The 13,967-nt window shown below is 30.5% G+C and overlaps 1 protein-coding gene across 1 annotated transcript in view; it reads right to left on the bottom strand.

Moving 5' to 3' along the window:
* The window catches only part of LOC118200141 (agrin-like), a 565,036-nt gene that overhangs the window by 89,316 nt on the left and 461,753 nt on the right, over positions 1–13,967 (bottom strand). The window contains exon 18 of the mRNA XM_085810645.1: positions 3,185–3,383. Within this exon, the coding sequence (XP_085666771.1) occupies positions 3,185–3,383 (199 nt within the window). The remainder of the gene's footprint in view (positions 1–3,184; positions 3,384–13,967) is intronic.

Below are 13,967 nucleotides of genomic sequence, written 5' to 3'. Positions count from 1 at the left end.
GAAGGCCAGAGAAATACCTTATAAAGTAAATCAAAGAAGCAATATAAAATTTGATATAAAAAGGACAATTATATGTGTAACTTTAATGTTTCACTGAATTTACAGACTAACAGAGTCCAGTACTGGTGTCGGCCACTTCGCTATACTTTAAATGAGAGCTTCTCAAGGTATAATTTGCGTCTTCATAATGGGATAACGCATTTCCGTATGACTTTAAATGTTAAGTGAATTACGTGTCCTGTGTTTGCTTTTATCGCCATCATGTGATGGTAAACTGACCATAGATTTTTGACAGCATTTGACTCGAATTACCATATCAAGCGTTATGAGCTTTCGTTTCTCCTGCTCCGAAATAAAATGCCAAACGTCTCTACAAGCTTATTGCTATGTACGTAGTACGGTGACTCTAAAACAGACGAAACTTATATACATTATTCAAATTGAAAAAAATAATTTATTACAGATTGGAATGAGTATAAATCTGATGTTGTTGATTTTTTCCTCTGTAATAAATTGTGCTTTTAAACGCGTATCATTCGTTAAATAGCTTTGTAAAAATTGATCATTTTAACCTATTACCTGAAGTAAATAATTGTAATATATTTAATACATTAAAATATAAAATTGGAGGTTTCACTAAAAGAGTGATCATATCGAAAATTATAGTGGAAAACGGATCTTTTGCTATGTTTATAATTATAGACTTTTTATAAACTGAAAACATATTTCTAAATATTTAATTCTAAAATGTATTATTGATCATATGAAGTGCTTTGAGATAAAAATTCAAAAATATTTTCTTTCGAATTTTTATGTTTAAATTACAACTGAGTTCATAAGCCACAGTTGAATTAATTAACGTTAGTTATTTACAACTCAGTGCCGTCTGCCGTGCTGCCGAGAGACACAAGTTGAAAACTTAAATTTTCCAAAAAACAAAAAAGTCATTTAATGAATTTTAGAATTTCCAACGTTTTCTGAAATATCCTTAAACATACTTCTGATATATCCTATTACGCATTTATGCGAAGCGGCATTTTCAGCATTGAAATTTACAAATTCAAAAAATCTATTTGATAAAGGATTAAACCAAAACATTGAAGAAGCCGCAGATATTGAAGAACGTCTACATTTTACAGCATCAGACAGTCAACCAAGATGTAAGTTTATGTAAAACTAAATAAGTGCACTCAGCCCATTAGCATGAATATTCTTGCTTTTTCTTTAATATATGACAAAATGATGTCCGTATGCATAGAAACTTATTTTAATGTTTTAATATCAGTAAATTTTATAACTCATAAATTCCTTGTTGTGCGCTTTTATACTCAAGGTCGTAAAATTAATGCTTGAGTAACGAGAGTTACCAAGTTGAAAGGTTTGAGAAAATTCGCCTTATGCTGCGGAAATGCGATCATTAGCTTATATTTCCTTATGCTGTCAAGCTCATTCCTTATAATGTCACCTTAACTGAATCATGAGCCAGAGCTTCCATTAAGCAAAGATGGAAAAATCTCGAAGATATTTCATGCATGGGACTAATCACCCACTCTCAAGCCTCTCTAACACACTAAAATGTAATAAACCTTTGAAAGGTATAACAATAAATGCAATATTTATTGAGTTCTTTCTCAAATTTGGCAGAATTCATGATGTAAGAAATTTAAAAGTTAAAAATGTATTAAATAAGTACAAAGTTCTGTAAATGAATTAAAACTCCCTTTTTCAATTATATCCACTGAAAATAACTGATCTCAACCGAACCATGAGCTTAGTGGGTCACTTATTTCCCATACCGACTGATTCCAAGAGTTTACTGCCATTCTGATATGTTTAGAAATCCCTGAGGATCGAACCTGACATAGTAGTCATATCGAATGCCCGCTCTAAGAGATTGATGAGGCAAAGATCTTAAATAAGATGATGGGTTCCTGTGATATTAAATGTCATATGTAGCATTTTCGAGGTACTTGTTGAGATGTTTACAATTTTTATCTCTTTTTATACTGTTGAAATTCATTTTCCAGCTGCAAATTGAACTCATTTGCTTGTTGCTTGTCGTGTAACAAACATGGTAGTACACAGAAGATTTTTAATTGCGATCGGAAACCTTGATGAGTTTTCGGTTCTTTTTAAAGCATCGTTTATTACTGTATGCGTAATAATGTTAAAAATACAATATTGGAAATCTTATGAATCATATGTGTATCATGTTACGTATATATCTATGAAAATACACTTTTTGAGCTAGGTTTGAACATGCTGCTGAACCCTTTGAAGGCCAAAACTCCCGAGAAGGCCTTTCATTTAAACGACCACAACCGTCTGAAACAGCGGAGGTTAAGATGTTGTTTTCTACCACAGCGGAGGTAACACAGCGGAGATACGCAGCTGCGGGTGCAGTTTACCCAAATGCATTGTATCAGTTTATTGCCCACAGCTTGTCCTAAAATTCTAATGCAAGTTTAGTTGCTAGGAAGTAGAAAGGATGTCATTTGAAATCTTCACATTTCTTTGTGCATTAATAGACGAGATAGGAGGAAACGGACGAGATGGGTAATGGATGGGGACGGGCATTTCGTTATTTTAAGCATACAAATTTGCTAAGGCTTTGGTTTGCTAAGGGTTAATAATAGTTTTATTGAATAAAAGCCTGCACATCCCTGATCAAGAGCATATTAAAATTTAATTTTAATCGAATAGTTCAAATACATATATTGAAAATTATGGCAGTATTATCTACTGTTTATAATTTTCTCTCCATTTTGCAATAAATTCAACTATATATTTGTTTACATATACACTGATATGCTACTTTATGTTATTAAATCGCATAGTTACTTGTGAAATGAAACTAAGGCTTGAATATCATAGAAAGAAAAAATGAATAAATATAGCAGTTTTACCCGATATAGCAATTTAATAAATATAGCAATCCTAATTCTCAGGCGTATTGCAATATTTCCTAAAATCGTATTTCTGTTACCGAAAACTATACTTCCCGCATCGCAGTTAAATAACATTTTCGCCGATCATATCACAGAAAGTGAGAAAACAAAGATGAAATTTTAAATTCGTATGCTAGACAAAAAACACAACGAAAAGCACAAAACAGGATACCTTATAATAAAATATAAAATAAAGTTCAATCATCGACAAAAGTATTTGTTCATGTGAAACTTACCTGAATTCTAGAAACCGGTTTTTTAAATATAAAAGCATATAGGAATTTTTGTATCTAAATAAATCATCCGAGTAAATAATAACACCATTCTTTTCCATTGTTATAAATCCAATTTCCAGAGAAATATTGTCCATTTTCATCCAACTCGAGAAGTTGAGATGTACCACATTCGGTGAAGATTGTTCTTTGGTCATATAGCCTGCAGAAAAATAAGGAAAAATTTATTGTAAGATGAGAAAAAGTAGTGCTTCTTTTCTTAACGATTTTAGAAATTAGATAATATTTTATATATAAGTAATGCTTAATCTTTTTCTCTGAAACCCTAGAAAATCAAGCAGAAATATGGAGAGAAATGAAAATTGTTTTCGTATTCAAGGAAAAACAAATGAAATTATTTTCTCGGATTGCAGATAAGTAACACTATTTACAATATTCATTTGTATTGCAAAAATATCTCGCTTTAGAATACAAGTGAATACATTTGTGTCACGAGAAAGGTTTTCTTAATATGATATTAATAATATGATTCTGAAGCAAATTTATGATAAGCATAGTAATAAGAAAACAGTTGATTAATTATGCTTATTAATTAAATAATTACTGTTTCATATTATATCTGTACTTTCTTAATTGTTTCCTTAAAATTCAATCTATATCATAAATGGCATAGATATAACGATGTATATCAAGTAAAACAGAGCGAAGAAAAATATTAAGAAGGCCTAAATATTTTTATTTAGTAAGGTCATAAAATAAAAGTAGTTTATATCATGATAGGAGCATTTAAAAGTGCTGTGACATCGATTTGGCAAGCAAAATGTTTGAAATTTGTAGGATTTGGTACTGTACGTTCACGTACACAACCATTTGTCGAAATGGAAGTCAATGAATAAATAGTCTGTACAAGTAACAATGTAGAGAGAAATGGGGAATATTTTGACAACGAGATATGAGCTTGGCTTATGTAATCACGAAGGCAGATACTGCACTATATGATTTCGATTTCGCATTAAATGATGAAGAAGAATTTTGTCGCTAACTTATAGAATATCATGATTTTGAAATATTAAACAATATTCATTTTCAGCGCTTACTTACTATATTTATTAATATGCGTATAAATGTTTGCTTTCTACTTTTACTTGAGTTGAAAGATTTAAAAACATTAATGCTACTTATAAGTATTCAAATGTATTTAATTAATTTTAGTCTAATCGTCTTCATTTTAATTCGTCATTTGATTCAGCCATAAATTCCACAAATCTTAACTAGCTATTGCATTTTCATTACTTTAGGATTATTTCAATAAAAATAAAAATTTTCTCTTAATTTACCCTTCAGCAGACATATAATATTTTTATCTCCTACTTTTATTCTGATGTACCTATTCCTATATTTAACAATGTTTAGAAGAAACGCATAATATATACCCTCGAAACACCCCCTGGGGGTGCGTACACTGGCTTAGTATTTTACTATGACATTTTGCGTGGCACAATAACATTACCCACCAAAAAGGGCAACCTATGCTATCTTAGACAGTTGTGGCTTAGGATATCCGAATGGCTAGCGCGACGGCCAGAAACATTGTGTCTACAGTTCGCCTCATTCCTTAGTGGTATCCTATACCTGCGGTCAGGACAAGCGCTTCGTGGCTCCTATTCATCTTTGCGGGGGCCCACCAGCGGCCGAGCGGTAAAGTCGCTGAACACTGGTAGTTCGGTCCGAGGTTCGAATCCCGCGAACGGGCTGGCTGCATGGGCGTTTTCGTGGTTTTCCCCATGTGTAACGTGTATACGAGCCAGTTTCCCTTAGAAAGTCCTCCACGAAAGGCATCCCTCCCCTTAGGCAGATAGCCCTCGTGTGCTTTGCCATAATTAAATACACCAACACCATCATCTTTGCGGGTTTAAAGAGATAGTTTTTCTTAAAAGTCTGAATTGCGGAATTGAGGTATCCGTAGCGTAGCAAGTGCTTTTGTATAATCCTCTTCTGAAGCTTTTCTATGGACATTGACCGGCCCTTCTGCCTAATACGAAGGTTGTTCACGGGCGTCACCTTAGTTTCAGGAAAGTAAACATAATTTAATTGATTATTATGATTTATTACTATGCTTATCCTAAATTAAAACTATGTATTTAAACACTCGAAAATAAAAAAAAAAAACAAAAACAAAAGAACATAAAATAAAATAAAGTAATAAAACAATCTAGATTTAAATAGTATCTGCCCCACATAAGAAAAATGTGCACCAACAGCGCAAAGAAATTTGGTTTACTTTTAAAAACATATGATTTTACTTCTCACTAAAGAGACTAGAAAGGTGGCTAATATAAAATAAATAAGTCATATACTTCAAATCAAGAACGGAAAGACACATTATGTCACGTGCAGTGCAGTTATGAGCAGTGCGAAAAATTATTGGAACGAAAGAATTCTACATGGAAGTGGATGTCTTCACTTTTCTCTTCTGGGATTAAAGCTAGAACATATAGAGGTTGCCGAACGTACACAGCATTCGTTTTCTAAATTAACTTTCAGCCCATGGACTTCGCAGAAGTAGTGGCCGTGCTCAAATGCTTAAAGTTTATATTTTAAAATAGAAAGCAAATTTTATCGTTTCCCGCTGTCTTTCGTTTTACAGACAGGTATATTTAATTTTTGCATATATTTATTCTTATAGCTTGCCAGTATCATGCTGCATACGAAAAACGCATGTATAGTTCAACTGCTCAAAATGAACAAAAATAAATGTCAGCACATCATTTTTATCTGAACTTACATCAAAATGAACGTTTCGTATGGGCAAGAGAAAACAGTTTCGTTCATTTTAGGATACTTTTTAAAAAATAATTTCATTCTTTGTTGTCTTTCTGTTCGAAAACCAAATGTGCAAAAAAATTTAAATTTATGTTATCTGTAAAAGTTGTTTGGTACTTTTTATCGATGTCATTAATATTGAAATAATATGTTGATTAACTTGATTTTCAGAATTCAAAAAAAAAAAAAAAAAAAAAAAAAAAAAAAAAAAAATCAAAAGAATTCCAAAGCCGGGACTATCATTTTTAGATAAAGATGGCGAAAAATTCCAATCGCAAATATTCTTCGTTGAACCAGAACTTCGTGAACCACAGAATCGTACGAAAACTCATGGTTTAAATCTTTGCGTTTAATGTTTTAAATTAAAACATTAACAATTATGTATTAATGAAAGGAATGAAGAACCGCACTTCCAATTTTATTTAATTGCATTTAATAACTGTTATTCTTTTATTAACGACCAACTATCCAGTGATAATAATTTATGAAAATGCATAAATGGCTTTTGAATAAAATAAGTAAAATAGAACCCTTTTGAAGCACCGATAATAACGACTTCTCAGAATTAATTTTTAGCAAGATTAGTTTTATTACATACCTAATAAAACTTTTTAATATATTAAAATTAGAATAATATTAAAAAAAATATGCAAGCTTTCATATTTTATATCACGCTCAAAGGGGTGTTTTTTAACGTTTGTGTGTTACTTTTATTTTTTAAATATCATGCTCTTCGCACTTAAACTATAAAATTTAATTCAACAGCAATAGCACAAAATATTTAAACGAGCATATCTTTAGAATTTCCGATACATAGTCTCGCGCGCTGGAGATAATTTTTTTTTGGGGGGGGTACAGTGTTACCATAGCTCGTTCGAAACATAGTTTCTTAACCAAAAACTCATAAATGCTCTAGATAATATGAAATAGATAGCGAAACAAATTAAAAATTCTAAATTTGGGATTCAGATGCCTATATTCGGGGGGGAGACGTACGTTATTCAAAATTTGACAGCTCTGTGTACCGTTGTTTTATCACAGTGTAAGAAACATACATGCATTTATGCAGATTCTTCATTGTTTAATTTCTTTAAATATAATACAGGGCTCTAATGTTTGATCGCAACAATTTAAAATGTGATTCATCGTTTATAGTAAACCAAGGCAAAATGCCAAAACGAAATTAATAGCCCTTCCGGGTAAATTGCCCCTTTGGTTTAAAATAAGAAAATTATCCAATCATATGCAAATTAATGTTGACTAATATTATAGCACTGATTTCTACTAATCAAAAATTTAACAGATAATTCGTAAGGAAAAATAACACAGTCTATGAATTACACATTTTCTAAGAGTTACCTTCAATCGCTTTCGGACGATGATAATTGAAATAAACTAAGACATTATTATTATGGGCTATTTCTATTAACACGTAAATGTAATAACGTAAAAAAAAAAAAAACAATACTTATCACAGAAACGTGAAATAATACTTTTATTTCCTTGTAAAAAAATATTGAAAATACGAAAGTTTCACAAAGAATAAAAGAAATTGCGCATGAGAGCATTAAAAATCAGCAAAGAATAAACTATTCAACAGTTTTCGTAGATTGTTTACTCAGGAATGAAATATTATCACGAAATGATAAAAAATGATAAAAAATGGTAAAACTAAACTTAAACCGTAGCCTACTTTAACCTTTTAAATAAAACCAAATCCTTTCAAAGTAAGATTAGTTACTCAATATTTTGTTGTTGTATCGATTCCTAAAGTCTATTCCGCAAATTAACTACTTGTATTGGGTCCTATCTCCTCACTGCAGGCCTTTAACTGAAAAAATGGTAAGTCTTTCATTACTATTATTTTAATTTCAAGTTAGAAAATGTAAATTTTGAAATTTTTAAACTATTTTAAAACTGATAATTCCGAGATATATTCATGGTCTTTTATATCTGTTTAATAAATTTATGAAGCAAATTCTAAGAAAGAAAGAAAAAGTAATTTATCACACTTAATTTGCATGTTTTACTTCAATGAAAAAGATTTAGAAATATTCTTCAATTTTATTTCTACAATTTAATGATTATACTGATTTAGGAATTGCAAGTAACAATTAAGAAATCTGAAATTTTAAAATTTGAGTCAAATATTTTTCGAAATGGGGAAAAAGAGAGTATTTTGGAATTTAAATCAGAAAGTTATCTCATTTCATTAAAAAATTGTTATTTAAAAGCGCTATTAAAATTATCAAGGTTGCGTAGTTATTAGCCTTTCTTTCTTATTATCTAAAGTCTGTTAGAAACTTTTTATTGAATTAAATTCTTTTATCAATTTTTTGGAAATTAATCTTCTAAATGCTGATTTCGGTTCATCCAGTACATTCATGATAATTAAATCTGAAATATTCTTACAAATTCCGATATTAACATTTAAGCCATTTAAACTAAGGTGGATAAGAAAGATTCCAATAAATAAATAAAACTAAATATTTAACAAAACATTTTATAGTTTATTGCATATTAGTGTTTCTGCGAAACATTGTACGATTCCCAGTCAAAGCATTTCATATACTATTATTCTAGACCAGATAATACAGATTCCATATTTTCTGCACTTCGTCTTAAACTTCGGAACGTGAAAATTAGATTCCTATTACATATTCATAATGATAATCATCAAAGAATTCTGTTTTACATTACTTTCTTTCAAATTTGTTAGGTTCTCGCAGTTCAAACGTATATTTATTTAAAAAAGTAATCGATCATATTTGCTCACGTACAAAATACGATTGAAAAGAATTTCGGTAAGAAATTATTTTAAGCGATATAATAACTTGTTACAAATGAGTTCTTATCAGTGACTGCTTCAAAGCTTAATTATTAGAATTCGTATTAGAATGAAGGCAATTGATAATTAAAGCATTCATTATTATTATTATCATCTGTAATTACTCAGTTCTGATTTTTGAGAATTAGAGGGTTAAAAGGTCATCTTCCTGGACACTGGTAGCCACTGCGATTTATTCCACTTAACTGAAAACCTAAAATCTCAGGATAAGACATAAGACCTGAATACCTAATTTAATAACAATATCATTTTGCAATACTCAATTCACGAGAGAATAAATAATATTTTAGTGAAAATTTGCGAAAACTGTAAATTAAGCGTCAAAATTTTATTAATTGGATTTCTTAGCTCCAAAATTCATGAAATTATTTTAGTTAAACATTTTGAGAAAATTTTATAAACATATTAAGGAACTGTGTATGTTTCCTAGTTTATAAAATGTTTCATTTGACATTTCTAATCTTAGTAAATATATAACAAATAATCTTTAACTGATTAAATATAATATATATATATATATATATATATATATATATATATCTTTAATACAATATAAAACTCATTAACCTGGAAAGCCAAATTATTTTGATTTGATGAATGAACTAACTATTAAGAAAATCAATAACAAAATAACTAAATAAATAAATAAATAAATAAAGTTAACCAAAAGTATTTACTACAATCTAATCATCGTCAAAATCAATAATAAAAATTGATAGTAATTGAAAATTCTTTTAATTCTTTCGAGACCTGAAATGCCAGTACAAACTACAAATAAATACACACAATTTAAGCGCTGTTGGACTTCCGCCTTGATCTTAAGGAAAAGATTGTCATGGGGGTCTATAAATAATAAACTACTTTTGTTTAACCAGTCACGGTGAACGACGGGTTTGTCTTCTACGTTTATTCATGGTATTTTAATTAGGGCTTGTGATTTAGAAAATTTTCTATGTTTCACTTCGAAATGATGAGAACGTTATTAAGATGAATTCCTGAATATAGCACTCTGTAATATATTGCCTAGTTTTAGTGTTCAAGTTTTTTTCTAAATAGACAAAACAAATGGGATGATATTTTATCTACTACTTTCTTAATTTTGTCTTATGACGTGTGGCATAAAAATAGGGTTCAGTTCCTTTTAGTTATACAGTTTGCTTTGAGTTTCTGTGTGTAATTTTTAGTTTTGTGTATGAAGTGCTATTCGCTTTTTTTATCTTGAATATAAAATGTAATATTTTTCTTTACATGACTGATATGCATTGAAGAGAAATCGAACTTTGACATCGGAAAGGCTTACGTTACAACAAACACATATTTGAATTTCTAAAGAAAAAAAAAATAAACTGAAGTTTTTTTTTTTTTTCGAAAATATAAAGGGGCTGCATTCTAATTTAACCGAGTACTTGGAGCTGTTTATACCGTGTAAATAGCCATCGTTTAGAAGATTTCATGAACAAATTTAACATCATTAAAATCATGACATTTCTGTTAAACAAGTTTCACGCAAATAAATATTCACTATTTTTCTTCATTCTGTAGAAAACTTTCGACAATCAAATACATCACAGAAAATCATATAAAAAAAGAGACTTTCGAAACAATTCTTTTCGCCATTTTCTAAAAGTGTGTGTCCCGTTTTAGTTCACTAAGCTTTTTTGTACGCGCTCCAAATAGTTTCTCTTCCGCAATACAAGCAAAATTTTCAAGTGATTTACATTTTTTCTCACAATATGTTATATCCAGGAGCGAGCAAATTTAGTTATTCGCCGAATATTCGAAATGGTAAAGCGTTCCATCTGTTGAAAAAAGAAACAAGCATTTGTAAAGCTCGCAGCTCAAAATGTCTTTCCTCCACCTTTTCAGTTTCATGTCTTCGCTCCCTACTACAGCAAAAATGCTTAATATACCGTACTCCAGCCTGCATCATAAAGCTGTGATACAGAAGGAAAAAATGGCCAGATACATTTTTTATTGCTGAGTTGCGTATGATAGATGCATGGACATTTCATGCGTTGAAGAATTTCGAAGAGAGCTATTCTAAAACACCGTAAGGTTTTACGACTGTGCAATGAATAGTGAGAGCGAGAAGTAAAAAAAAATTCCTCGCTCGGAATGGGTCTATAAATTTTCTCAGATTACGAGGATTTCGAAATAAAAATGAAAAGTATATTTCCAATCCTTCCCTTTGCAGATAAACTTCACATACTTAGAATATTTTGTACAACAGATTTTCGTCTCTGAAGTAGTATTAAACCATATACACATCATTAGGAGTTTAAACTCAAGATTCCTGGGTATTTCAAGAGGTAGTTTGCGAAGATAATTGTTCCTGTAATAGATTTAAAATACATTTCGTTAATGTGATTATAATTTAAAACTTTATGCATGTGAGAGTACTTAAAATTTAATACCCCCAGGCTATTAAATAATGATCATAACAGAATAGCCGAAAAACTGAAAACGTGAGTGCTAATATAAAGCTTTTATCACCTCAAGGATGGATGATGAAATCATTCACTTTCGCTAACATTTAAATAAAAAAATTGAACGTTAAGTTGTTCTTGTGTGACCTTCGAGTCAAAGCATACATTTTTATTCAATTTATAGAAAAGATTGCAACACATAAATCCTTATATCTTGATGCTCATCATATATGGCAATCAAGGATTATAATCCTCAATAATAATTTGACCATGTCCGACGTCCTTAACAGGCGTTTATGTTTGCAACCGTTAGTCGTTGTCATATACTTCCAGTTAAAAAATATTTTAAATGATGCAAAGATTTCCTTTTCTGTATCTTAAAATTTAAAAAAATTATTTTGTACAAAATACGAAATCCAACATTTTTTATATTCATCTAATCCTTATATGTACAGTCACTCAAAAATATAGTAGGGCATAAGAAACTTCCAAACATTTATTGATAACAATTCAGCTACTTCTCGGAAACTAAACATTTGTAATTGCTGTTTGTGTCTAAATATTGTATTGAATCAATTACGAGTAATAATGTTAAACAACACTAATCAATAAACAAGATATTTTAAACATCTTGCCAGTGAATACGAAATTCAGACAAAAAATATTGAGGCTTTGCGTTCAAGTTTTATAAAGCGCCGATTGTAACAGGCTTTTCTTCTAAAACACATGGAAGAAGGATTTTAAACATAGGAAAGGTACGGTTTAAGATTTAGGAGTTAGTTTGTTAGCATGGATCGAAGAAATTGGGATTTCTTTTGATCTGAACAAATTTACAATTTTTCATCTGAACGGAGAAAAAAATCCGAGACAAAAATAACTTAAATTAAAATGTACAGTTCAATTCTGGAATACTGTAAAAATCGAACACAAAGAAACATCCAAAGGATGTTCGTTTCATTCTCACTGAACGCGGAGAAAAGTGGAACGTTAGAGATATTATTTATAATCATAAAGCCAGTGAAGTCAGATTGCGTGGCTTGCTTAATGCTATGAAACAGCTAATTCGGAACCTAAACTCAAAATTTCGTGAGCTGAAACTTTTCTAACTAAACCAAAACCTTCCTCTTGGTGAGCGTCCATACTGGATAACTGCGTACTGCGTAATTTAGCTTTTCTCTGTATGATGCTTATGCGCAATTTCGCTGTACCCTCTTCCTATCACAACTGTATCAAAAATGTAAATGTTTTTGACATAGGCACAAATAATGTGCCAAGTTCTTTGTGGCCGCAACCTGTTTACTGAAATAAAATAAAGATTTAATCTGCCTTGGCAGCCAAGTTTTCTCTTCAGTATGGATCTACGTTCTACGCAAAACAACCCTGACACGTTTCTATGGCTCAGTGTTCCTATAGTACTTCTAAAATTTGCTTTCATTACATGTATATATTTTAACTTCATTATATATTTACACACACACACACACACACACACATACATACATACATACATACATACATCTATATATATATTATTCTGGTTGAATGAAAAATTTCTGATTTCCTTTTTGTGAGAGGATTAGGTTTATCTATTTCATAAGTAACTTCAGAATATTGTTTTAGAATTTTGTAAGGGCCTGAAAAAGAAAGAGAAAGCTTACGGGTATTATAATATTGAAATTCTTCATACATTACTAAATTACCTATTTTAAAATTACTGCGTTTATAATGAACATCATATCTTTTTTTATTTACATTATGATAAGATTCAGACCTTTCTTGATCAATTTTTCTAGCTTCTTCAACTGGTGGAGGAAATTCTTGATTTTCCAGCAAGGGATCATAAGGATATTTTCCGTACATTAAATAAGGTGGTGGGAATTTTGTTACAGAATGTGTTGTATTATTATAATCTTCAGTTACCTGGGGTAATTATTTTGTCCATGCAACATTACCTTGACAAGAATTTAATTTACATTTTAAATAAGTTATAACTCTTTGATTTAACCCTTTCAACTTTACCATTAGTTTGCGGCCTGTTAGCAGGAGTTAATAATTGTGTCACATTATTATTTCTTAAAAAGTTCTTAAATTTTGAAGTGGCAAAAGGAGCATTTCACTCGTACTCGTACAATGCATTTAACATCTGTATCCTCTTTGGGATTCAAGCCCGGGTCCTTCAGTGCGGAAGTCAGTTTCTCTAACCACCGTCAGTTCAACGGTATTTCTACATTTCTATATAATTTATCTCTGGAGCACTATTTTTAATTTGAACAATATAGAACTGAAATACTCTTTGAATTTTAATAAATCTCGCAGTGCTATGCATTCAGAGTAATAAAATGCATTTTGTTTGTCAAATATCTGAATATAATATTGCTATACTTTACATTCATATTACATTCTATCCTAACATGCATAAACATTAATATAGTAATTGTAGTTTAAGAATGTGCGCTTGGAAATGCAAAAATTAATGTAATATTTAGTACCTTATATTGTACTGTAAAGTAATTAGGTTGTTTTTAAGCATGCCGGCGAAAACGTGCAATGCCCTTGCCGGCACTCGAATCTGGACTTCTCGAATACATGCCGAGTGTGCTACCGTTACATCACGAAAGCATACTGGAAAGAGGGAGAAAATACCTTACAGTATAATAACTAACTATTAACATAAGGTTTGAAATTCATA

Source organism: Stegodyphus dumicola, chromosome 2 (genome assembly GCF_044657685.1).
Source record: "Stegodyphus dumicola isolate Sdum_Otavi_A_Nest chromosome 2, ASM4465768v1".
NCBI lineage: Eukaryota > Metazoa > Arthropoda > Arachnida > Araneae > Eresidae > Stegodyphus > Stegodyphus dumicola.
This window is presented reverse-complemented; position numbering and strand designations above follow the sequence as displayed.